Source organism: Eptatretus burgeri, chromosome 3, assembly GCF_056783735.1.
Source record: "Eptatretus burgeri isolate ZD-2024b chromosome 3, Ebu_testis_v1, whole genome shotgun sequence".
NCBI classification, from domain to species: Eukaryota; Metazoa; Chordata; class Myxini; order Myxiniformes; family Myxinidae; genus Eptatretus; species Eptatretus burgeri.
The window spans coordinates 77,963,017-77,989,331 of record NC_140963.1 but is presented as its reverse complement, the minus strand read 5'-3'; the positions used below and the strand labels follow the sequence as shown (position 1 = coordinate 77,989,331).

The following is a 26,315-nucleotide window of genomic DNA, read 5'->3' as shown; positions in this document are numbered from 1 at the left end:
GCCCACTTTTATATATTATAAATACCCACTCTACGGGTGTGGGCAGGGAGATGGTGGGGGGGGGTGGTTAAGTTGGACGAGGGGGAGATTATCCTAATTCCTAATTATTATTGTTAATTATTTTGTAATTATTTATTATTATTATTTATATTATTATTTTATTATTTATATTATTATTTTTATTTATATATAATTTATATTATTATTTTGTAATTCGGTTTATATTATTATGCTATTATCATTATTGTTGTTTTTACTTTTGTTTTGAGAATTCGCTTGGAAAAGCACGATGATCTATTTATAATTCCAGGTGTGTGTGTGTGTGTGTGTGTGTGTGTGTGTGTGTGTGTGTGTGTGTGTGTGTGTGTGTGTGTGTGTGTGTGTGACCGCTGTTTCCGACAACCACTGGTCCGATCTAATTGAAACTTGCCAGATATATTGCTGGGGACCTGAGTATGTGCCTTTTCAAGGTTTGATATTAATCGGACAAGTGGTTCCAAAGTTATGGCCATTTATTTACCAAACCAATGGCAGGACACGTTGCTGCATTGGCGTGGCCGATGGGGAAAGGGCGCCATTTAGTTTCCAATGACAGGACATGTTGCTGCGTAGGCGTGGTTGATGGGGAAAGAGCGCATTCCCCATTACGGGTTACAACTTATAGACTTCTGGATAGTGATGACGTACTGTATTCTAATAATTTCTCGATTTCTTATGCGCATTTATTGATAAACACAATGCCCCAATCCAGTCGTTTTTTACGAGAGCAATGGAACGGCCTGTGTGGTTGTTTGAAAGTTTTTTTTTTTTTTTTTTTTTTGCACGTACGGCCACGCACTACGGGCACGCGAGAGTGAAGGAATGGTCTGTGTGGTTGTTGTTTCTGGCACGCGGTTTGAAAGTATTTTTTTTTTTTAGTTTTTTTTTTGTACATACGGCCACGCACTTACGGGCACGTACTAGTAGTATATAATGACACTCAAGCTGCCACCTTAACATGGCTCTTTGTCTTGGTGGACAAAGGCAATAAAGCATGGGAATTTATCTTTTTTATTTTCTTTTCTCTTTTTTTCTTCTTTGCAGTGGAGTCGAAAGCAACATACGTTAAGTGAGTTCGGTGAAGACCTCTTTATACTCATGATATAATTAAGGGCTCTGAAGCATCACTCATAATACCTTCTTCCACCACCACTGGGAGCGGTACTACACAATACACATTTACATGCTGAAGAGGGGGGAGGAGGGTGCAAACAAAGTAGCTGCAACCTTTGTGTTATGACCCTTGGTCTCCCTGTAAAATTTGGTTGAGATTGGATAAGTAGTGACCAAATGCATCAACCACAGACAGACATACAAAATTTTAGCATGATGGTTAAAATAGTTTATAAACGTGTGTGAGGTGAATTGCATCCTTTATTGATGATGAAAACTCTTCCAAAGATGTCTGGACCCTGACATCATCACTGTCCAAGACTGAAAATTGAGATTGATCTGGTAAATTGGGTTCTCTGCCTGCTTAGAACACTCCTACCATAAACCTCATGAACTCTCTCCGATGGCGAAGGCACTCATGGTGACATGAATGTCCATGTTAGGACCAAATTTCCGAGACTAGCAAGTTTTCAGGTCTGATGTTTCTCTTTCTTGTGGGGAATGGGAAGCACCAATGATGTCATGTATGGTTTTATTTTCATGTGGAGGCAACCGAATCACCAAAAATTACATCGAGTCAAAAGGATTGTTGAAATGCACATAAATCAATGCAAAATGTATTGTTGCGGATTTCGCGCCCGCCGGCGTGCGACGGCCACGTAACTCGAATCGCGGCACGTCGCCCACCGGACGGACAATCCAGTCGTGACCCTCTCGGACTAACGCCGGGAACCAGTCACGGGTGGACCTTTCGGTCTCACCGCGATCGAGCCAATCAGCCCCCGCGTGGGATAGGGTTGCTCGCCAAATTCGACCTACCTAAGTACCCACGCGGAGGGTAGACCGGGCGATCGCACCTCGCCGCAGGTCGACTTCGGACACGGGCCACTTAAGCGACCCGTTCCGTACTATCAGAATAACCGAGCGGTGTTATCATCGACCTCGACGGTTCGATTAATTATCGGGCGTACTCAGCCCACTACCAACCCTTTACGTGAAGCAAGATGAGGGTTCAATGGGGGAAAAGACGAAGCGAAAATGATCGAAAAAATGGATGCAAACACAAATGAAATGAAAAACGAAATGAATGAAGTGAAAACGACGATGGATGCGAATACACAACAAATAAACGAAAAGATGGATACAAAAATGAACGGAATGGAAACAAACATGAAAGAAGAAATGAAAGAGCTGCGGGGTGAGACGCAGAACATGGGAATGAGCCTAAAAGGAAGCTTGGAAGAACTAAAAAACGAAATGAAAAAGGAAGTCGACACGATACGAGCGGAGGTGACCGGGTTAAAAGAGAAAGTAAAAGGAGTGGGAGTCGCAATGGAAGAAAGTAAACAAGAGAGGGTAAACGAAATAAAGACGGTGGTTGGAAAAATAGACAAAGTAGGAAAAGGATTGGGAGAAGTAAAACAGGGACAAGACCAAATAAAGGAGGAAATAGGGAGGAACACGACGGCGATAGAGGAATTAAAAAGAGAACAAGGGAAAATAAAGGAGGGATTGGGAGCCGTGAAGGAGGACTGTGAGAAAAGACATCGGGAAATGACAGACAAAGTTGAAAACCTGCGAAAGGAGGTAAAAGCGGAGACACAGAAAGGATTAAAAAGGTGGCGGAGGAATGTAGAAAGAGACATGAGGAGGTAATTAATGAAATGGAGCGGAAAGCCGGAGAAAAGACAGAGGAACTGGGGAACAGATAGGAAAAAACCGGGGCGAGACAGAAGAGCAGTTTAGGACAACGAGGGAGGAAATATCCAAGACAAATAAGATGGTGACACAGGTACAAGGGGAGGTGGAGCAAATAAGAGAAAAAGTCGGGGAACTGTCGTTAGGAACGATAGGGGAGGAAATAAATGGGGTAATAAAGGGGAAAATGGAGGAAATGGAGAAGAGACTGACGGATAGGGTGGAGGCCCGGTGTGAGAAGCAGGGTGGCCTCCTTCGGGAACAGGGGGAGAGGATATACTCCCTCGAGGCGGATCGTGCCCAGGTGGGGCCGGTGTCACAGGGCGGAGCGGGAGGCTTGCCCGATGCGGGGGTGAGCATGCCAAGCTTGGGGAGGGTAGAGACCGCGGGGTCTTTTGGCCTAACGGGGGTACCCAGAATGACTGTTCCAGGGGGTGTGCGGAGTGTGAGTCCAATGGCTTGGGAGAGTAAGCGGGACGACGTGGGGCACGGACAGACGCAGACAAGGGTGGTGGAGCCCCCGGGCAAATGGCTCGGACCCTGCGGGAGTGAGGCACCGTTGGGACTGGGGAGGTACACTCCTCCCGGAGTCCCTAGGGAACGGGAGGAGACCTCGAAAGAACCGAGGGTGCCGCTACCCACGTACGATGGCAAGACGGACTTGAGGGCATATATGGCCCAGTTCCAGTGTGTTGCCAGAGGCAATGGCTGGAACGAGGTGCAGGGTGTGGCACAACTCACAGCGGCCCTGCGTGGCGTGGCTTTGGAAGTCCTGACCACGGTACCCAGTGAGGGGGCGACCCTGGAGGATCTCCATTCGGCCCTAAAAAACCGATTTGGCATGGACCAGCAGGGCGAGCTTGTTAAAGCTCAGCTCAACGGGCGCAAACGACGTCCCCAGGAATCGCTGGGAGAATTGGCACATGACATTCGCCGCTTGGTGGGGATCGCGCACACCAACATGCCACCGGAGTACCGGGAGGAGATTGCCCTGGACCATTTCCTTCGAGCAATAGGGGGCACCGATGTCGGAGCATTGCTCACCGTATGGCGCCCGGACAACCTCCAGAAGGCGGCTGATACTGCTGCCTGCTGGGAGGCAGCCAGAACGCCATTGGGAGGGGCTGGGCGCCACGCGGTGGCAGTCCGACAGGTGGACCCCGTGCACGACAGTGCGCTGGGAGCCGGGGCAACCCTGGGCGACCAAGCGCGAATGGAAAGGATGGTGCAGGGCATGTTCGACCGCCGGTTCGGGAGACCTGTGGAGAGGCGGTCGGGCCCGGGAAGGGCGGGAGATGGGCCATCGGGGGTACCCCAATTCGGAATGGAGGGGGTATAATTCGGCGTACTGGAGGCAAACACCTTACCAGAAGAGGTGTTATAATTGTGGCGCAGGGGACCACCTGCAGCGGAGGTGCAACGCCCGCGCAGGGAAAGGCCCCCGCGAAGAGAAGAGCCACGGCCCCCTAGACCACCAACTCCGCCCGGGTCAATAGGGATAGCCAGGCCCAACCATCCCCCCACCAGTCCCCGGGAAACTAAGAAGTGCCGAACATGTAGGGCCGTGTTCGGCAGACTCAGACGGAGAAGAGCCCTCAGAACTGCGACAGGTCATCAGTTGTGGCCAAATTGGCAAAGGTAGCTTAACAATTCGGTGCAAGATTGCCGGCGTAGGGGTAGACGCCGTGGTGGACACAGGAGCAAGCGCCACGATCATCAGCCCTGTGGTCCTTGATTCGAGTGTAGACGGTTGGGATGAGATCCACCGTCTGCAAAACCATAGTTTGCAGCTAGCTACCGGGGCAACGGCCCCCATCATAGGACGTGGTTTCGTGTCGTTTAAATTGGGCACTGTGAAAACCAAGATAGAGGTTTGGGTGGCTGAGGTGTACGACCCATGTCTAATAGGGTTGGATGTGCTGACGGCCGGTGGTTGTAAGATCGACTTGGGCCGGGGGGTCATGCAGTTGGGTGGTGAGGAGTTGCCGTTAGGAGGCGTGAGCACGGATGAGAGGGTGGAGCTGGAGGCTCCTGACTCCGTGGTCATTCCCCCGGGTGCCGAGGCGGTGGTCCCGGCCCGGTGGCGAGCACCCCCAACGTGGCAGGGCCCCTGCGGCCTAGCGGAACCATCGGCAGGGCCGTCAACCCCGGGCTTAGTCGTGGGCCGCACCCTGGTAAGTACCGACGGGCCAGTAGTGCCCGTACGGGTGATAAATGTTAGCACGGAACCACGCACTATCAGGAAGGGCACGAAGGTGGCAGATTGCATCCCAGTAAAAGAGGTCGCAGAGCTGAGGGACGATAACGTCGAGCCGGACCGGCCCCAGAAGGAGTCTCCAGACTCGATTAGGAATTGGCCCGGTCCCATTTGTGAGATGGTAAATCGGAGTAGTGTAGATTTGGAGGAGGCCCAGCGGGAGGCCTTATACAAGCTGGTCGACCGACACATCGGGATCTTCTCCTTGTCACCCGAGGATATTGGACGTACGGGCCTGGTGCAACATCAGATCCACACCAATGGGGCCCGGCCTGTCCGTCAGCCTGCTCGAAGGCTCCCATGGAGCAAAAGAGAGGAGGCTGATGAACAGGTTGAAAAGATGCTCAATGCAGGTGTCATCGAGCCCTCGGGAAGTCCTTGGATGTCACCAGTTGTGCTGGTTAAAAAGAAGGATGGGACCACGCGTTTCTGTGTGGACTATCGCCAGCTGAACAACGTGACACTCAAAGACTCCTATCCCCTGCCTAGAATTGACGATACCCTCGACGCCGTTGCAGGCTCTAAATGGTTCTCAACTTTGGACCTCAAGAGTGGGTATTGGCAGGTGGAGATGGATAAGACGGGGAAGGAGAAAACGGCATTTTCCACAGGGAAGGGACTGTATCAGTTCACTGTGATGCCGTTCGGTTTGTGTAACGCCCCGCCACCTTTGAGAGACTGATGGAGCGTGTACTCGGCGGCATGCCGTGGCAGTCATGCCTGGTGTATCTGGATGACGTCCTGGTACACGCTAAAACATTCACCCAGGAGATAGCCAATTTGGACCAGGTGTTTGGGCACCTCAGGCAGGCAGGGCTGAAATTGAGCCCAGAGAAATGCACTTTGTTCGCGACAGAGGTGGCCTATCTCGGACACGTGATAGGCCGCGAGGGGGTGAAGACCGACCCCGGAAAAATTACAGCGGTAGAGGAGTGGCCCGTACCTACAACTGTCAAACAGGTGCGGGGCTTTTTGGGACTTTGCTCCTACTACCGGCGTTTCGTGGCAAACTTTGCGGAGATAGCCAGGCCCCTTCACCGGTTGACGGAGAAGGGGTTGAGATTTAATTGGACGGAGGAGTGCCAGGAGGCCTTCCTCAAATTAAAGGGGTGTTTGACATCCGCACCTGTTTTAGCGTACCCCACCGATGACGGGATGTATACCCTGGACACGGATGCAAGCCAGGAAGGATTGGGAGCAGTCTTGTCTCAGACACAGGGGCGCGTGGAAAGAGTGATCGCGTATTACAGTCGGGCCATGAGTAAGCCCGAACGAAATTATTGCGTAACTCGTAAGGAACTATTGGCTATGCTGTCTGCCGTGAGCCATTTCCACCCGTACTTGTACGGGAGGAAATTTTTGGTTCGAACTGACCATTCCTCCTTGCAATGGCTCTTACGGTTCAAGGAACCGGAGGGCCAAATTGCAAGGTGGTTGGAAAAATTGCAGCAGTACGATTTCAGTGTGGTCCATAGAGCCGGTAAGGCTCATGGGAATGCCGATGCGCTCTCTCGACGCCCCTGTCTGAGGGAAAACTGCAAATATTGTACGAGACATGAGGAGAGGGACCAATTGGCAGACGCCTCCCCGAAACTCCCAGTCCGTGCGGCCCGGGTGGTAGGCCCAACTTTGCCACTAACCGCAGGAGAGGAATTTGGTGGATTGGCATGGAGCACAGCCCAGCGGGAAGACCCCGTGCTAGGGCCAGTGTACAAATGGGTCCAGGAAAACAGGAGGCCCAGTGGGGAGGAAATCGCCCCATTCGGGGCGCGAACAAAGGCATACTGGGCTCAGTGGAGGACCCTAGAAATGAGGGACAACATCTTGTATCGCAAGTGGGTGGGGATTCCTTCTGAACAAACTTCTTGGCTGGTGATAGTCCCTGATGGGTTTAAGACCCAAATTTTGAAACAGGTGCACGGTACCCGCGCCGGCGGCCATTTGGGCAGGACCAAAACAAAATCTCGGGCCCGCCGGCGGTTCTATTGGGTTAACATGGGGCGCGATGTACAGGACTGGTGTCGAGCTTGCGACGCCTGTACTGCAAAAAAGGGACCGCCACAGAGGATGAGGGCCCCACTCCAACTACATCAGGTTGGGGCTCCCCTGGAGCGAGTGGCCATGGACATTTTGGGACCACTGCCCCCCACTCGCCAGGGTAATAAGTACGTCCTCGTAATTATGGACTATTTCACCAAATGGCCAGAAGCCTTTGCCCTTCCCAGCCAGGAAGCAGGGGTTGTGGCCAAGGCCTTCGTAGAAGGATTTACATGCCGGTATGGGATTCCGCAGGAGCTGCACACGGACCAGGGACGAAATTTTGAGAGTGAATTACTAAAAGAGGTGTGCAGGCTCCTGGAAATTCGAAAAACACGGACAACGCCCCTGAGACCACAGTCTGATGGCATGGTGGAGAGGTTCAACAGGACCCTGGTCCAACAGTTGGCCCTCTTCACCGCCACTAACCAGGAGGACTGGGACGAACACCTTCCGTACCTCCTGATGGCCTATCGCGCGTCCCAGCACGGGTCTACCGCATGTAGTCCGGCGCTGTTGATGTATGGACGGGAGCTGAGAAGCCCCGTCGATTTATTGTGCGGTCCGATGCCTGAGCGGCTTGATAGGCCCCCGGGGGAGGGCTATGCCCGTCGGTTGGAGGAGGGCTTGGAGAAGGTCCACGCCTTCGCACGACACCAGCTCCAACAGGCGGGCATAAAAATGAAGCGCAGGTACGACCACCGGAGCCAGGTGAGCAAATACCCACCGGGGGCAAAGATTTGGTTCTTTAACCCCCGGCGAAGGAAGGGCAGATGCCCGAAGCTCACCTCACCTTGGCAGGGCCCGGGGGTTGTCCTGGCGCAAGTCAGTGACGTGGTCCTAAAAATTAAAATGGGACCACGAGCCCTCCCTCGGATCGTCCACGCGGACCGCCTGAGGCCTTACAAGGGCGACCTTACGCCCTCATGGATATGTCTTGCCGGAGGAGTCGGTGCTGGAACAGCCGCTCCCGCAGAGGCGCAGGGCTCTCAGAGTCTTGCGACGAGTTCACGAGCCCAGTAGGAAGGGAGGAAATTCCCCCCCTGGGAAATTGATTAATGGGATTATTTGGAGACAGAGACAGACTTATGAATGTGTAGAGGGGACGTAGCTTAGCTACGTAGTGTTAAAAGGAACGTGCTGTAGTTTAAGGGACGACGTGGGAGCACGAGTTAGTTAGGGGAAGTAGTTAGAAGGATGGCAGAGTTCAGCGGTGTGTGTGTTGAAGAGTTGGAGAGTTGTGAGGTGAGTACATGATGAGTGAGTGAGGCCAGCGGGTCTGTGTGGATGGAGCGAATGGGGAATGCATGGTGCGATGAGTGATTGGGGGGAGGAGTGACTCCCGCCCAAGGGACCCCGGGGTCAGTGTAGAGTGAGTTAGCTGGGTTAGTCAAATTGAAAAATGGAGGTCGTTTTGTTGTTGGTGGGAAAGTAGGCTCGAGACCCATTTGGAGGGGTGCAGGAGCCCTGTTGACGGGCTTGGGAGCGTGGCTGCGAAAGGTGAGTATCGCTGAGTGGGTACCCCGGGCACCAGGCTAGTCGGCCGCGGTAGGCCATGGGCCCATGGGGGGCCGGGATAGAGTAGTGGGCACGGGTGCGCCTGCTTGGTGCGGGGGCCCGGGGCGCCATTAGCTGCGTGGGCAGTGCAGTGGGCACGGGTGACCCTCGGAAAGGGGCCCGGGAGGCCGGCCTGCCACGTGTGCGTTTCAGGGGAGGTGCCATGGGGGCACTCCCGGTGTTAGGGAGCTGGTAGGCTCGGAGGCAGTGTAGTGCCCGGGGTGCCATAGCGGGAGAATCGGCAGAGGGTCGTGCCTGCCAAAGGGAGCCACGTGTCCCAGCCAGGAGACCGTGTGAGGGCACGGAGAGAAAATTGGGGGGCGAGGCCCGAAATTGTGAGGACACCAACACAGGCGACGGGAATCTGGGTTGTTAGAACCAATAGTTTAAGCGAGAGGCGCTTGTTGAAAGCCCCGGGGTAGTTTAACAGTTAAATGGTTAGGGTAGATTAGGAGATGTACCCCTCCGCACCATCCATCCCCTCGCTGTCGTTGTGGGCCGCTGGACCCACTTTGGGTAAGATCGCCGAACTCTGGGGAGGCCATTCTGGGGCTTCGTTGGGCCTCGACACAGGACGTTAGCTCTCCCTTATTCCCCTCCGGGAAGGGAACGTAGGGGTTGGGAGTAGGCTAGGTGACAGGATAGGTTAGCCGAACAAAGACGATAAAGGGGGTTAGGGGACGATTTATAGTGGGGGAGTAAAAATAAAAACAATAAAAAAATAAGTTGGGGCTAAATTGGGGTTTGACAAATTAAGGGAGTGGGTATGTACAGTGACAGGCAAAGGCGATAGGTTGGGAGGGAGACAGGTAGGTAGGTCCGAGCCCGCCTTCCGAGTGGCCAGCACCACCGCACTCCCTCCACCAACCTCCACTGAACGGCAAAGGCTGGCCAACTTCATCGGCTGGCCGTGTTTTGCTTCAAGGCGGAGGCCGGCCAACTTCATCGGCAGCTGTGTGCTGCAAGGCCTGTGCCGGCCAGTTCATCTGCTGGCTGTTTTTCTTCGAGGCCTGTGCCGGCCAGTTCTTCTGCGGGCTGTGTTTGCCTGCTGCCCTTGCCATGCCATGCCCACTGCCCACGTTCACCAGCCCCGTTCAATTTTTGCTTTGCCCCCCCCCCCCCTGTTCGTTTCCATGTGCGCCAGGATCAGAAGGCAACAGTTTGCAAGCTGCAAGAACTGCCCTGTTGGCAGCTACAACACGGGCCTGCAGTGGCGGCCCGTGCACCGTGTTTGCGTCCATCCATTCATGCATCCATTCGTTGTGCTCATTGCGTGTGCCACTTGAGCTGGCACGGAGACTGCGTTGTGCAGCCCAAGCACCGTTGTGGTTCACTGAGTTCAGTTCAAAAGGGAAGGCCTTGGACTGCGTGTGAGCAGCCAGCCACGTTCCCTGTCACCTGCATTGTTTTGAGCCAGAGACTGCATGCGGGCAGCCTGGCTCCCTGCTAACTGCTTTCTTTTTGCAGAGTTCATTGATCCTGGGCCATGGTTTAGTGTAAAATTTGTAAGTTAAGCTTAAGATGTACTGTACATATGAGTGCGCCCCCGGCATGTATGTCTTAGCGCCGGCAATTTTATTTAAGTCGTCCGTGTGAGTGAGTTTGTTTAGGTAGTTACGCAGCCCTCAGGTTATTTATTTTGGGGACACGAATACCATGAATGTCGCACTCAGGGATCCGTAGGTAAAATGTACTAGGGGAAAACTACACATGATGGCACACGAAAATTTGACGACTCGGGACGAGTCTGTAAAAAGGGAAGGGGGTAGTGTTGTGGTTACCAGATTCGCAAACCACCATTCAGGTCCCTTAGGTGAGGTATCTCGGTAAGTGCATGTGTAGTTAGGCCCAAACCCGTTGTCTAGTGGGAATACATGTCATTTATACGTGCTGCGACTCTTTAGGATAGCCGTTTTTCTTTTACTATCTTTATTTTGGACCAACCGCCATGATCACAACCACAACATCAACCACCGACCACAACCACCGCTTCACCACAACCGCCACGACCTTTACCGTCACAACTCGCCACCATCGCATCACCGTCATCTCGCGCCACTCATGGGCACCGATGCTGGACTCGTGTAGGGCGCACGTTGAACAGCGTGTACAAAATCACGGATTTTCTGCTTCAAAAACGGATCGAAAACGACACACGCCCACTTTTTGCCGTCCAATCGGTGAGCGAGGGGCGAACTGGCCCCGCCCCCAGGGCGATCGATATATGCAAATTTGTGGATCAAAAAGCCTTCACGCCCACTTTTTCTCGGGCCAATGGGGAGCGAGGTGAAAGGTCAAAGGGAGGGGGTCAAAGGCGAAGTTACGGGGGGATAAAAGGACGGTGTTCGTCAGTCAAAGGAGTCGTAAAAGTCGGAACGAGAGAGTCAGTAAGGAGAGAGTCAGCAGAACGAGAACGAGGAGTCGCAAACAAGAACGGACAGAGAGTCAAGACTTCGCGGGCGGTGGAGCTGCTCGTCGTGTGCGTTGGAGTCGGAACGGAGGGGACGGAGCTGTGGAAAGGCGGCGACACCAGACGAGGGGGTGCTCGCGTCGTGCAGGAAGCTGCACCCGAGGGAGGCCGACAGCGCGACCTGGCCGAGGTGGAGACGCTCGTCGCACATAATAAAGATCCTCTATACCCCGAGCATCAGCAACCCCCTCCTGTTTCCCCCCGCGCTGAGATAGTGCGACCAAGGGGGCCCCGTTCCCACCCCCTGCCAGGCACTGTCCACGAGGCCCGCGGGTTGCGGGGCCATCGCCGCTCCGCGTCTCATCACCAGACGGGTAGGCCCGACCCGGTCTCGGCCCCAGGCCTACCTCATTCTTGGGGGATTTCTTTTCCTTGGTTTTGGGTATGTGTTGTCGGCGCCGTCTGTGAAGTAGAATTGTATAAGTGTTGCCGTGTGCTCGGTAGTCGGTATTAGCTCTGCACTGTTTTCACTTTTATGTTTGCTTTTTGTGTAAATGGAATTGTGTTTTCTTTTTTTTGTGTGCATTTGGTGGAATTGTATTTGTGTGCTTTCCGTTCGTCGCGAATAAATGTGCTTTATTGTTGAACTGTTTCCCGCTTCGCTTCGTCTTTTCTCCCATTGAATCCCCATCTTGCTTCACGTAAAGGGTTGGTAGTGGGCTGAATACGCCCGATAATTAATCGAACCGTCGAGGTCGACGATAACACCGCTCGGTTATTCTGATAGTACGGAACGGGTCGCTTAAGTGGCCCGTGTCCGAAGTCGACCTGCGGCGAGGTGCGATCGCCCGGTCTACCCTCCGCGTGGGTACTTAGGTAGGTCGAATTTGGCGAGCAACCCTATCCCACGCGGGGGCTGATTGGCTCGATCGCGGTGTGACCGAAAGGTCCACCCGTGACTGGTTCCCGGCGTTAGTCCGAGAGGGTCACGACTGGATTGTCCGTCCGGTGGGCGACGTGCCGCGATTCGAGTTACGTGGCCGTCGCACGCCGGCGGGCGCGAAGACCGCAACAGTATTAATCGATCCTGTAGATTTCCCAGTACATGTCAAGATCTGATCTGGTCTCCTATGGGAAGCTCACCAAACCTGGAGCTCAGGCTGGTGGTTATTAAACAAGAAGGGTTCGATTCGGCAATTTGTTCACCCTGTTCAGGAATTTTGGGATTCGACCAACGTGCTTAATCTCTTCCACAAAACCATTAGGAGATCTTTAACATTTGAATCGCAGGTGGAACATGTGCAAGTTCGACCTTTGCATTCACAGCATGGCAGTGCATGAAAATGGCAGGTTTAGTCGAATCCAAGCAAATTAATATGGAATTTAATTGAACGAGCAGATACCCATCTACGACGGGTATGGGGGACAGGACGGATCACAATACTCGGTTACGGTAGTTTCTTTGGATGTTTTGTACCGTATTCAACAGCTCAGTTCATATTGGTGGTGTGTCTGGGTGCCCTCGGTAGCGTTTGAGACCGGTCGCTTTAGATTGTTGGCCTTGACACATAGTGCCGGATGAGTAACACGAACGATTTGACATATTCATCGTTTCTATATTACCTCCATCAACAGATTAACAACATGGCAGGATAAAAGTAGTAAATGCTGAGTTGAACAAACGTCCTGAACTCATGGACTTGGTTAAGTAAAGCACGTTGTCTGGGACCCGGCCGTCGGTTTGCCGCCAAACGCTGCTGATTGTGACGTCATCGATTCCCTCTTTGAAAATTATATCTATATTCGATTTTTTGAATCCGCTATCACCTGCGTAAATACATGGAACACATAATGTGAAGATTTCGGAAGTATGAACAGAATATGTTCGGAGAAAAGTGTATTAGAAGTTCCAGGCTTACGCGCATTATATTATGATGTTAATATATCATCGAATTGACGTTTTCAAACTTCGATTCTGTCCACTTGTTCAGAGTGGATCCTTCTTGGTTAGTCTGTCCACGCTTTTCCTTTTGCCTTTGGTGCTCGGCATGTAGTTTGGTTTTGATTCCTCTTACTCTTCTCATGTTATGAAAGTGCTCCATTTATTTCTAAATCGGTTATGTTGTCATTTGTGTTAATTTTCTTTTTTCCTCCAGTCTCTATTCTCCCCTTAAACCTGAAATATTTCCTTGCATTGTGTGACCTCATTCTCTCTCTCTCTGAACCTTAAAATTATGGCTTTGTGAATGCTAGTTTGATGAATTGGAGAAGTACCTTTGTAAAGATGCCTGTTGTTTTGCTCTCCTGGCCTCTAGTCTTTGAATCTCGGTAGACAGCGAGTGGTGTACCACCATGCGTGTGATTGCAGTGTCAGAACCCAACCTGAAGGTGCGTTCCTTGCTACGAAAGAAGGTCTCAGAGATGCGCTGGAGCCCTATGAGCCATAAGGCCAGTTCAGAGGGCAGCAAACGACATCTAATTGAGCCTGGTGAGGAAAGTGATATGCTAACCTTTCGTAAAGGGCAGCCTTCGAAAATTCTGCAGGCACTTATGCATTTTTATTGGGATAACATTTCACTGGTGCTGTGCTGAGCTGTGCTGTGCATTGTAAATGTTATTGTGGGTCATGATACCTTTTACCTTTTCCTGCGACTTCAGCTCCTCACACGATCACCCTTAATTATCATTGAGAAGAGGAACCTCTCGTTTTAACTTTTCTTTTTATTAGATCAGCACATAACTTGTTTTCCTGACTGTGTGTGCTCCATGAGGTCGTTCAGTGGTTCTTGGTTCCTTGTACTATATAGTTGTATTTGATGAACCATGTCAGTGGTACACGTTGGTAGTTGTTTCCTCGAGTTAAAATTTTTTTATTGGTAAACTATCCCACTGCTATTTCGTGTGGTTGTATAGAAGTTGACGTTAATTTCATGTAATTATTCAACTTTGAAACCCTTGTCTCGAACAACAAAAAACATTTTGCTGGAGATGACCTTTATCTACATTGTTTATAAGGTTAATGGATGATCTTGTCAACAAATAACCTGCAGAACCAGGACATCAGGAGACACCAGCATACTTTTACATGAATTACAAAGACATAGGTTGACGATGCAAAAACAAACATGGTAGTAGTAAACAGGATTTCAACCCTCTGGGATCAAAGAGTCAAACTGTAACCTAAGGGGGAAATGAGCAAAATGCACAAACTGGCCAGATGCTGCATTGGATTTGCACCTGGACTGTACTCGTGCACCTGCACCACAATGTAGAGTGTGAGCTGTGCTGGCGATTGACTGATTAACTTGTAATTAACTTGTCAGTGCTAAGCTTGTAAAAGCTGCATTTTATGATTTATTTAAAAGTAATCAAAGGAACTGTTGAAGGTAACAAATTATTTATTAAAGATGAGGGTATTTTAGGATTTCCTGCCTTCTGTGCAAGGTTAGCTTGACCAAGTAGGCTGCTGTTTTCCATCATTTGTTTTTTTGTTTTAAATAATGATAAACTCAATCACTAGTGGGTGGTTGGGCGTTCCTGATGGACCGTGAGAAGTGTCCACTTGAGTCGTGTTGAGATCGAATCCAAACAAAGCTGTCTGCTGTTATATCCATTTATTTTTCTGAGATTGACGTGCCATTTTCCAGGACATATTACCACTTGGTAAAACGGTTTTCTATGGATACATGGCCAACCACATCACAATGCCATGTGATGACAGTGATGCTCTTTAAGTCAAGGTCAAAACGAGTTCCCTTTCACCTGTAGATGCTCGGGCAGTGGGCAGTGCACCGGCTTCAGAACAGAGCTCACCAAGTAGCAGTTACAACAACATCTCCGCTTTAAATGGCACAACGAGCTCGGTCCCGAACATCCACGCTGAGGTATGTATGCACCCCCGTCACCTGTTCCTCGGTCTTTCTCAACCGAACCACCCCCCATCACCCATTTCTTAGTCTTTCTCGACCGAACCACAATCACACATTCCTTGGTCTTTCTCAACCGAACTGTGCTTCCGGGATGTTTGGAAGACAAAGCATCATTGTGCCTCGAAGGATGAAATGCATGTTTCGTATGTATAAATGGTGGCACTTTCAACATCTCCCCTTTACCTCCCGACTTCTTCACTCATATTTCCTCCTCAATCTAATGTTTTACCCTCTATCTTTCCTCTTCCCTATATTTTCTGAATTTTTATTTTGTCAATTGACCCTACTCCCTCTTCCCCCAAATCTGCCTTTTTCTTTTCCAACTGTGTTGGTGTATGTAGATTAACCTGATTGAGCATAATGGTAAGGGATGTGTCATGTAAAGAGTACAGGCAGGTCACCACTTGCACTTATTGTTTCTCGTACCCGAAGTACATTTGACATCTGTTAATTAAGTAATTGTTTACCACCCTGGTGCTCCCAAAAGCTTTCTCGCTCTTTCTTAACTGGCTTTTTGAGTGCTTGAATGTAATGTTGCGGGGCCGGCTATCTGCTATGAGCACGACCATTAGATGGAGCCGTAGAGTCGATTCCGCCGATCACCCGGAATTTAGATCGTATCTTTTCTGAAAACTCCGAAAAGTACGGCTTCCTTTATCAGACCGTGAAGCGTCAATATTTCTGACACGTGGTACAGGGTTATTTGCCAATTTTCAAAATACCTAGATAACCACGTGGCGATTTACCGAGTCTCCACACCCTCGACGGCACCCATACGGAACAAGCCGCTTAGCGTACTCGAACCGTGTGCGACCCGAGCGGTTGATCACCAAGATCCGCCGGTCCAAATGTCCCATTACAGCGGCAACAGCCTGGCTAATTTTCCAACACGCAGCACGCTAAGCCAATGGAGGAAAGAACACGAACGAGCGGATACATTTCACAAAGGGGGATGTTTATTTAACAATAGGCAGGGAGGGGAACACAGAAGAGCAGAGTTATCTGAATATTAATAGGCATGTATGTACAGCAAGGCACTTAACAATTAATTACTTACTATACTGGTGCCACAAACACACACACACACACACCCAAAATAATCGGACCAAAGTGGTCTTTATTGAGACCTCCAGCTCGGATGGAAAGGACGAGCTGAAGACCAGAACCTGCCTCGGACCTTGTGTGGTCTTCGCGCTGAGTCGACCCGGGCCCCAGCGAGAGGCGAGCCGAATCCAGACTCTGGCGAGCCGCGATCAGCCTCAGCTCTGCTCGGCGCTCATCCTGGCAGTCAATATGCCTCCGTATCCCTCCGAGAGACGGCGCACACCCTTGCCACTCCGGTAGTGGATGGTGTCTCTGAAGCCCAAGCTCTTGATCATTGGGAGGAGGAGGAGGAGGAGGAGGAGGAGGAGGAAGAAGATGCTCCAAGACGCTCTAAGACGCTGCCGGCGAGGATTCTCTGTTCCTTTTTATCCTCTCCGGCGCGCTCACTCAGGCGTGATTCGTTCTCCGGCGTGGCTCACTTGGGCATGGATCATTCTCGGGCGGGACTCCTCAGGCCTGATTCATTCTCGGCACGGCTTGACCTTTCCTCTACTTGGTGCCCCGCCAAGCGAATCGGTGGGTGGGGGTATGACCTTTCCCCTAGTGAGCTCGGAGAATGCCGGGAACAGAGGATTTTCGGAGCTCGAGTGGTCCGCAGCTGTTGTAGTTCATGTTGGTGGAAAAATATAAAAGAAAAACCCTAACTGTCAAAATAACTCCACAGCGCATGAACATTTAATTACCCATTAGACAAGGGACGGGACCCTAACTGGCAACACGTACTTACCGATATAACTGATCTATAGGACCTGTATGTTGTGTGCAGTAAACTTCCAAATTCGTAACAGTACCTGGTGTACTCTAACTAACCCCCTACGTCATTGGGGTTTGCTGTCTGCAGAATGCTGCGGTGCTAGCCCGGTGCCCAGAGGGCTCCACGAGCCAGTCCAACTTGTACACGTCTCCGTCATTGCCTAACATCTCCCTCGGACAAGCGGCCTCGACGCCACAGGTGATTTTCCACCCCTTGATCTGTCCGGAGTCAAACACTCCTTTCGTTTTGAATGAGGAGCATATTTTAACCTTTCAAGTAAAACTATTTGTTGAAACTTAATCTTTACTTCAGGTTGTGCTCTCCTTTGTCGTTATTGTTTGACTTTTTCCTATCGCTTCAATACATTGCTTGCAACGTTTAATACGTTTAAAGATTAAATACAATTGGAGTTCGTATTTATAATGTACACAAATATGGTGTAATCCCCAACCCTGAGTCTATGGGCAAAGCACAGCAAGAGCAGGGGTTACAAGACCACAACGGAGGTGGTCCAAAACAGGGAGACCACTGACTTGATTTTGATGTGAAAGTGAAATGCCCATAGACTCGGCTTCATCACAGGAGATTCCAATGATCTTTGAAGGCCTTGGTTTCCAGAGTGTCAAGCTGAGTAGGAAATGAGGCAGGGGCGCCAGCCCAAAGGGGAGAGCAGTACTCCGTAAAGCCGTAGATGAAGGTCGTGTGGGTGGATAAGAGTCCATGCGTGCCAAGGAATGACTTTTGACGGCTTTGGAGGAAAACTTATAAATGTGTTTTTCCCAAGGAACATGTGTTTTAAAATGTGGCTGATAGAAAGACCCAAAAGTTTGAGTGACTGAACTTCTTAAAGAGAGTTAGTAAGAAAGTAGATGGGAGGGTTTGCCAGATGGTCTTTTTGGAGCAAGAGGGTGAGAGAGACAGAGACATATATATATATATATATATATTTGGCTTGAAAGACATATCTCTCTCTCCTCTACTCTCCTCTCCTCTACTCTCCTCTCCTGTCCTCTCCTCTTTTTCTGTCTTTCGCTCTGTGACACCGTTGCCGTCGCCTGTCATGTCTCCGTCATGTCATGCCATGTGTCTCCATCGCCATCCCCGTGTGTCGGCATTGTTGTCGCCACCCCTGTGTGTAGCCCTCCCCATGTGGCTCCGTCACCATGTGGTATTTCTGATATCAGTCAATCCTTAAAAGTTCTTGAATTCTTTTATCGAACGCCATGATTCAGGGTTATTATTGTAAGTAAAATGGTGATTTTATAAATCGCTGAAGTTTTTTTTGTTTTTTTTTCCTACTGGTTGGTGCATCCAAATTGTTTATCTGCTCCTTCAAACCAGGTACTTACTGCAATTATAGAGCAGGAATGATGCTGCACATGCAGGGGTGGTAAAGCATACATTCTTATAACAAGGAGTTTCACAGAGAGTCGTAGTTGTTTGTTTTTGTCTTTTTAACCACACATTGTAAAACTACATAAAGAAGTTTAATTATCGATTATCTCAGCCAAGCATTTAGGTGTTTGTTTTACTTGTGGAACACCAGCATTTCGAGAGTTTAACTGTGATATTTTTGGTGTGATGGATTTGTACAAGATGCCAGCACTTTGTGGAAGGTTTTTAGTGGAAATTCCATCCGTGGTTAAGGTATTACTGACTGTTGGAACTTGTTCAAGAATGCCGGTAGCACAGTGGGAGTTGCATCTGGCTGTTGGTAATAATTAGCTTCAAATTATATATTTTTAGATAGCATTTAGTCCTCAGAGTGTGCAAGTGCACCTTTGTAGATGCTGCAAGAGCCTCAGGCAGTACAGGCTTGTGTGGATTTATACCCTCGATCTATATAGGCCCGCATTCCGGTTTGTTTATGTGAGTAATTGTACGTCATCCTCAGCTTGCCGTTGGCGCCTCTCAATACTCAGAAATCGACAATGCTAGGTTCAATTCAAACGTCCTTTGTGACGTTATCCATTGTCTAAGGATGTCCTTGTTAATGGAAACTATTGTATAACCACCTGTGAGCTAGCCTTTATGTTTATGCGATGAATCTAAAATGGCATGGACTGGAATATGACAGCTATTTATGAGATTTCAGGTCAATAGGTTGGCTTTACTTAAAGTTTCAACAAACAGCTTTCATCCAGAGCCGATTATTTGCTAAATTAAACACACTAGTACGTGGCCGTACGTGCAAAAAAAAAAACTTTCAAACTGCATGCCAGAAACAACTACACAGGCCATTCCTTCACTCTCACGTGCCCGTACGTGCGTGGCCGTACGTGCAAACCAAAAACAACAAAAAACCTCAAACAACCACACAGGCCGTTCCTTCGCTCTCGTAAACGACGACTGGATTGGGGCATTGTGTTTATCTATAAATGCGGATAAGAAATCGAGAAATTATTAGAATACATTAAGTCATCACTATCTGGAAGTGGTACGTGCCCGTACGGAATGTTCACATGCATTCCACGAATTATCACTTGCATTGAAGTAACAACTGCTGTGATACTTACACACAGAGTTAATTAAAATCCAAATTAAAATCAAGTTTACCTCCCTGTCTTTGCTTGCCATGACATTCGCTGCCATTGACCATTGCCACTCCTACGCCACGGTAATTAAATGGTGCCCTTTCCCCATCGGCCACGCCTACGCAGGAACATATCTTGTCATTGGTTTGGTAAATAAATGGCCGCAGCAACGTGTCTTGTCATTGGTTGGTAAATAAATGGCCATAACTTGGGAAGCACTTGTCCGATTAATATCAAACCTTGAAAAGGCACATCCTCAGGTCCCCAGCAATATACCTGGCAAGTTTCAATTAGATCGGATCAGTGGTTGTCGAGAAACAGCGGTCACAGACACACACACACACACACACACACACACACACACACACACACACACACACACACACACACACACACACACACACACACACACACACACAGAGACACACACAGATTGCTGGAATTATAGATAGATGTGAAAAACTGCTCACAAATGCATTTGTTGTAAAATCAATGATAATTATATTCTCACTGCAACCTGTTGTATAGGCCGCCATAATAATATTGAGGAATGCCCATGAACTGTACCGGAGTGCTGTCAGAGTGTATCCTACAGGCGGATGGACACATCTGATGTATGTGTACCCTCAAACAATGGGGGAATCTGTGGTGTTGCTGTGTATCCCCTACCTTACCAGTATATGGACACATCTTCTGCATGCATGTACCATTGAATATTCGGGGAATGTGCAGTGAAAGTGTGTTTCCCCTGCAAGGAATGCATTTGTATTTGTCTGTCTATTATGTTTACCCTCGCCAGAGGAGAGGGTATTGCATTTGGGTTCATTTGTTACTTGTGAAATTGAAGATTTGCAAATATATTGCTTGGTATGGTCTGTTATTCTGTTATTTCATCTGTTTGCCTCTGTCTGTATATCGATTACGCACAGGTTGCCATTCTTCACCGATCTTCCAGAAACTTAACAACCTGGAAAAGCTAATCGATAGCGAGAAGCCTATTGTTTTCGAGGTCAAATTTTAAGGTCACAAAATGATCCATTTTCATCGGATTGACTTGAAATTTGAACAGAATTTGCATATTGGGCCACTGAATTGGTTCACCAATCAAAAGCTAGAAGCCAACAGAGAGGGCAAGGTTGCTGCGACTGATTTCGCATGTACCGGTCAATGTGCTTCTGTCCATTTGTATGTCTGCAAATGATGTGCTAACATAGGCCACAAATGCAACGTGGTGGTCATAGGTATAACATGTATTTTCAATTGAGTACCTCTATAAAGTACTAGTTTTGGCATGCTTGCAGACTCGGGTGCATCCTACGCGCATACATAATAAATACTAGAACGGCCCTCGGAAGAGCGCATACCTCCGCCAGGCTGAATAGTTTACATTTTCTCTCCCACTGATAGGCCGGATCTGCATCAGGTCCTGGACCAAAATCTAATCAGCTTATTCTTGTCACATACCCAACTCATCTACCAAGTTTTGTCATCATCCTTCCAAACTTTTTGAAATATCATGCTGCATATCGTTTTTGGCTCCATCTCTCGATGGTGAAGAATCACTTTAAACTTCTCATATCTGGATCGAGATCTTCACCAAAATCTAATGACTTCAATATTGAGACTCATTCTTGAGACGAATCTGTCCCCCAAATTTTGTCTGAATCCATTCATAACTATTTGAGAGATCCTGCTCACAGACATACACACAAACAACCAGACAGACTGGGGTGAAAACATAACCTCCGTCCACCTTCGGTGGTGGAGGTAATAAGCTTTAAATATGTGATTATGTGCATTGTAACACGTAGCTTTATATTGTTGTAGCTGCACGGTTTAGTTCCAGTTGACGAGTACGAATCCGGCGGGTCACTTCAACGTGAGCATAACGGCCAGCTGTGTCAGCCGTTCTCGACCGGATTACGGGTCTCTTCACTCCGATACTGTGCCGGTGGGACCATCAAATCAGTCAGGCATTATGCAAATTGTTACCACACACCTCATCTGTAATTATTACCGGCTGAGCGAGTCGAGAGACGTGTCGGTCTGAGTGACGGCGTTGATATCCGTAGCCAATTAACTCAACGGGCTTTCCTAATTACAAACGAATGATCACCATGACCCAAATTCACCCTGAGACCAGGTATACTATATTGAACAAGAATAGTGGTCGTGTGTGTGTGTGTGTGTGTGTGTGTGTGTGTGTGTGTGTGTGTGTGTGTGTGTGTGTGTGTGTGTGTGTGTGTGTGTGTGTGTGTGTGTGTGTGTGTGTGTGTGTGTGTGTGTGTGGTGAGGGCAGAAATTGCACACGAAGCAATAAAAATCAAGAATAATATCATATTTTTAAACCCTTTAACCCACTTCTGACATGTGCACCCACCAAACCAACAGCAAATGGGATTCATTAAATATGTAATGCCTTAACTACACCCACATTCACACCAAGGTAGAACAGACAGAGGGAATCCAGAAGACAGAAGAAATACCAGTACTCTTGGCAGAATCCTGTAGGAGGCTCCCAGCACAGCCCCAGCTTGCGTGGCAGGGTGAACTACCCATCACGTTCCGTGTGGCCGAGTTTGGAGGAGAGGAGAACCCGTGGGTCTGGTCAGGTGGGGTGTGACTGTGGAAGAACAGGAGTGGGGAAGAAGCTCGGCTTTCCCCATACAGATTCCGGATAACTCCATCTCTTCCTGGGATTGTGATCTTTTTAATTAATTTAAAAATTTAGTTTTTTTTTTATTCTTGGGATGGTGGATTTGATAAAAAATACTTTTGAATTTTTTTTTCCAGCTTTCGAGCACACATAGAAAGCAATAAACATTTATATCAGTGAGTGAGTGAATGAGTGAGTCAGTGGTTAGAAAGAACTTTATATATCTGAGTGCAGCAAGCTTAACAGACTGCAAGCAACTATTCAGGTGCACCTTGCATGCATACATTTATTATGTATGCATGTAAGGCTTAAGTATTTGTTGATATGGATTTTTGTTTTTATATATTTTATGATGTGGATTGTAATAGAGCTTTTTATATTTGATGAAGTGGATTGTGTTTCTGCAAAAGACCAGGAGCAGTTGGGTATGGCTGTGGAGGGTGGGAACAGAGAATGAGGTCTTGGCGACGCAAGATGTGGACGCAAACACAGAATTGAGGCATTCGGCCTTCGCACGAGTGGAGTCGGCTGTGGTGCCATTTGAAGAGTGGGAAGGGATGGAAGGGGAGCACACTCCGGAGACAGACTTGACACGGCAGCACCAGGTTTTAGAGGAGGGAGACAAGTTTGAAAGTACAATCTTGAGGTTTGACTGATGTTGTTTTTGGCTCTCCTGAAAGTGGAGACACTTGTTGCGGGCTTTGTGGAATGATCTGGGCTTGCCTTCCAGGAGGAGAATGCAAGTTGTTTCAGAGCAACTACCTCACCACAGGATTGAGTGTATCATTGGTGGGAGGATGGTTATGATAACTGAAGATGACATGTTCTGAAACTGTGCATAAGGTAGAGCAGGTGTCTGTGGAAGAATTCCCAGGCTGTTAATATCAGGGGCATTAGTTATAGGAGACCAGTTCTGAAGTATGATGGCTGCTTGCAGTCCCTGCTAGTTTGCTTGAGTGAACTGCCAGACTCGCCAGTGCTGAGGCTGTTCTTTGAGATTGGCTGTGTCACTGAGATGTTGACCTTTACAGGCACATGGGCAGACGAAGAGCCTTCATCTCGACTGCCTTCTTGTCACCCAACATGAGACTGACTCACTTCACTCTCTTCTTCTCTCTGCCATCACACCCATTAATCATCCTCCTCTGGAGGCGTGGTTTGCTTGCTGTCACCCCTGGAGGCGGGGCTTTCTGCCTGCTTGGACATGCAGCTCAGTTGTTTTAAGGACATGATCCCTTTTTATCAGCGGTCTTGAAATATAAAAACATAGGCAAAGGTCACAGGGGGAAAATCCTTAAACCATACCTAATTTAACACAGCACCACCCCCCCCCCCCCCGTGTGGTGACAAATAACACTTAAGCTCACAGTTTCCCGACTTAATTATCCCCCGCCAACCGACGAAGTTGGCGGGGATATAGAAATGGGTTCTGTCCGTCCGTCACATTTCGTTTCCGGAGCTTACCTACAAATCCCCTCAAGATATATGTACGAAATTTGGTACACATATCAAGCAAGTGGTGAACTGGTGCCTTTTGATATTTTCTAATTGATAGGTCACATGCTTTGGCAGCCATGTTGGATTCAAGAAAAATATTAAATAATGTTTTCTCTGGAATCACATAACCTAACAAAGCGAAAATTTGCAACTATCATCTTCCATTATGTCTGCATACATAGTAAAAATTATGATGTCACAAGTTACATGGTTTGCTGGCCATCTTGGATAGAAAAACACACCTCATCCGATTAACACGAAACTTCACACACGTATTCCACTGGAGGATTGGAGGCCGAATGTAAATTTATGATGTCATAGGTCACATGGTTCGTCAGCCATCTTGGATTGAAAATTAATAAATTTTAACAATCTTCTTCTCCAGAACGGCTGGACAGATTGAGGAAAAATTTCACATACACTTTCCCCAAGACATCCTTTCAGAAGTTTGTTAATTTCTAATTGAGAGGTCACATGGTTTGGCGGCCAAATTGAATTTACCCGAAAACCTTCAAACATCTCCAGAACGGCTGGTCAGATCAAGGGGAAACTTCACAAACATATTGCACACGCTGAGGGAATATAAGTTTGTTAATCCTCATTTACTATGGCGGGGGATATCGAAGACTTTGTCTTCAACGGATGGTAGTTTACATTGAGATGGCAACTCCATACAATCCTATCTTTCCTTTGAAATACCTCCATCTACCCCACTACCCCACAAAAAAAAAATATATATATATATATATATATATATATATATATATCACACACACACACACACACACACACACACACACACACACACACACACACACACACACACACACACACACACACACACACACACACACTCTAGCGGGATGTGCTTATATGTTGTGTAAGCATACGAACCGTGTTTCCCCATTGTCTCAGTCGCTCACCTGCATTTGATTTTTCATTTGTTTATTTTCTTCCCCCCCCCCCTAATTTATTTATGTTTTCATTTGCAGATGCTTTCCGACGGTTCTTTGAATTTTTTTCTGGTGTATCGGCTTCGATGTCCGTCAGCGCACAAAATTACCTTGTTTCCCCATTGTCTCTGGTCGCTCACCTGCAAGTTTTTTTCATTTACTTATATTTTCATTTATGGATGTCCGACAATTCTGTGATTAATTTTTTTATTTTTTTTTCTGGTGTTCCATCTTTGGTGTTCATGGGCACACAAAATTTCAGCTTTCTAGTCACTCAGAAGACACCAGTCTTTAATATCAGTGAGTCAGTCAGTGCGTCGGTGGTTAGAAAGCTTTAGAAATTTTATATATATATATATATATATATATATATATATATATATATATATATATATATATTTGTAAACAAACATTTTATTCGTACAACAAAATTTAAATATGCATTTCAATAAAATAGACATTATCAAAGCTTTTCGACTTGCACTCTTCAGGATAAAACCGCAAGCAGATGAAGAAGAAGCACCAAACTCTCGTTTACAAAGTTACAATATAATGTTTTCAACGTTGATTGGTTGAGAGAAAGAAAGGATGGGATTACCTGATTGGTGGAACCATATCATGAATAATGAGTCTGCAGAAATGAACCATCATGAATAATGATTAGGTGGCGATGAATAACAAAAGTACCGGCAGAAATATAATGCTAATTAGCTGAGGGCTAGTTAGGGGAGGGGTGGTGCTTCTCATGATGACTCAACCGACTGGTGGAGTTATCACACTTTCAAGCCATCATCATCGGAATAGATATAAAGTTCGGACAAATTATTTCTGTCGACACAGAATGGGATTGGTTGACCTGATGAATGTGGCCTCCATTACACGGAGATGAGCAAAACTGCGTCCTCTACTCAGGATTTTAAACCAGCCAATACGATATTGCTCTGCTCGCTGAGGATTATTTAGTAAATGGTAACCAATTGCAGAGACACAGGGATTAGTTGTCGCACTGTGTACATTCTTACAAGCCTGAGTTTGTTGTCTCTGTTCGGTTGACAGACCCCGTCTGATCCCCAAAGGGACGTGTTGTTCAATGTGATCCTTCAATCCCAAAGATGTGTGGCCCACATGCCAAGCATCACACTGGCACTGAAATACAATGCAATGGAGGCCACATTCATCAGGTCAACCAATCCCATTCTTTGTGGACAGAAATAATTTGTCTGAACTTTATATCTATTTTGAAAATGATGGCTTGACTGTGTGACAACTCTACCAGTCATTTGAGTCATTATGAAAACCACCACCGCCTCCCCCCCTCAAACACACAAACAGCAGAATTGAAGGACAAGATAGAGGGAGTCTTAGACCAACAATGGGTGTGGGGAGGAATGTGGGGCAGGAAAGGATGCATGGGGTGGACAGGATGGATACAGAATGAAACTCAAAAGAGGGAAAACTGGGAATTCGAAAGAGTTGCGTATGAAGTGAAGTTACTCATGTTTATGTGCATTGAAAGTCTTGTTTTTACAACGCTCTTGGTTTGAAGCTTTGTCTCCTTCCCGTGGCAGAGCTTGGTGGCGAGGCAAGATGCCGAATGGCGAACGCACAGGCCTGCACTCCTCGGTACTGTTCTTTCTGCTTCTACCCATCTTTCCTTCTTACCTTCATCTCTAGGTGATCTCAATGTTGTGGTGCCATTTTTGTCCCAGGCTGCATCATTGCCAAAAGGTGCATTTTGTGATGTTTGCTTAAAAGGATTCCAAAGCATTTTCACTTA

General features: G+C 48.0%; 1 protein-coding gene across 12 annotated transcripts in view; it reads left to right on the top strand.

Moving 5' to 3' along the window:
• The window catches only part of LOC147030249 (histone deacetylase 4-like), a 168,574-nt gene that overhangs the window by 85,008 nt on the left and 57,251 nt on the right, over positions 1-26,315 (top strand). For 8 of the 12 annotated variants that reach the window (XR_015056279.1, XR_015056277.1, XR_015056278.1 and 5 more), the window contains 4 exons: positions 13,480-13,599; positions 14,880-14,995; positions 16,986-17,096; positions 26,107-26,266. Coding sequence is in view for 9 of the 12 variants with exons in the window: in XM_085874116.1 (XP_085730242.1) it covers positions 13,480-13,599; positions 14,880-14,995; positions 16,986-17,096; positions 26,107-26,266 (507 nt within the window). In the remaining 3 variants the exon portion in view is untranslated. The remainder of the gene's footprint in view (positions 1-13,479; positions 13,600-14,879; positions 14,996-16,985; positions 17,097-26,106; positions 26,267-26,315) is intronic. The other 4 variants (XM_085874112.1, XM_085874114.1, XM_085874115.1 and 1 more) reach the window with 4 other exon arrangements.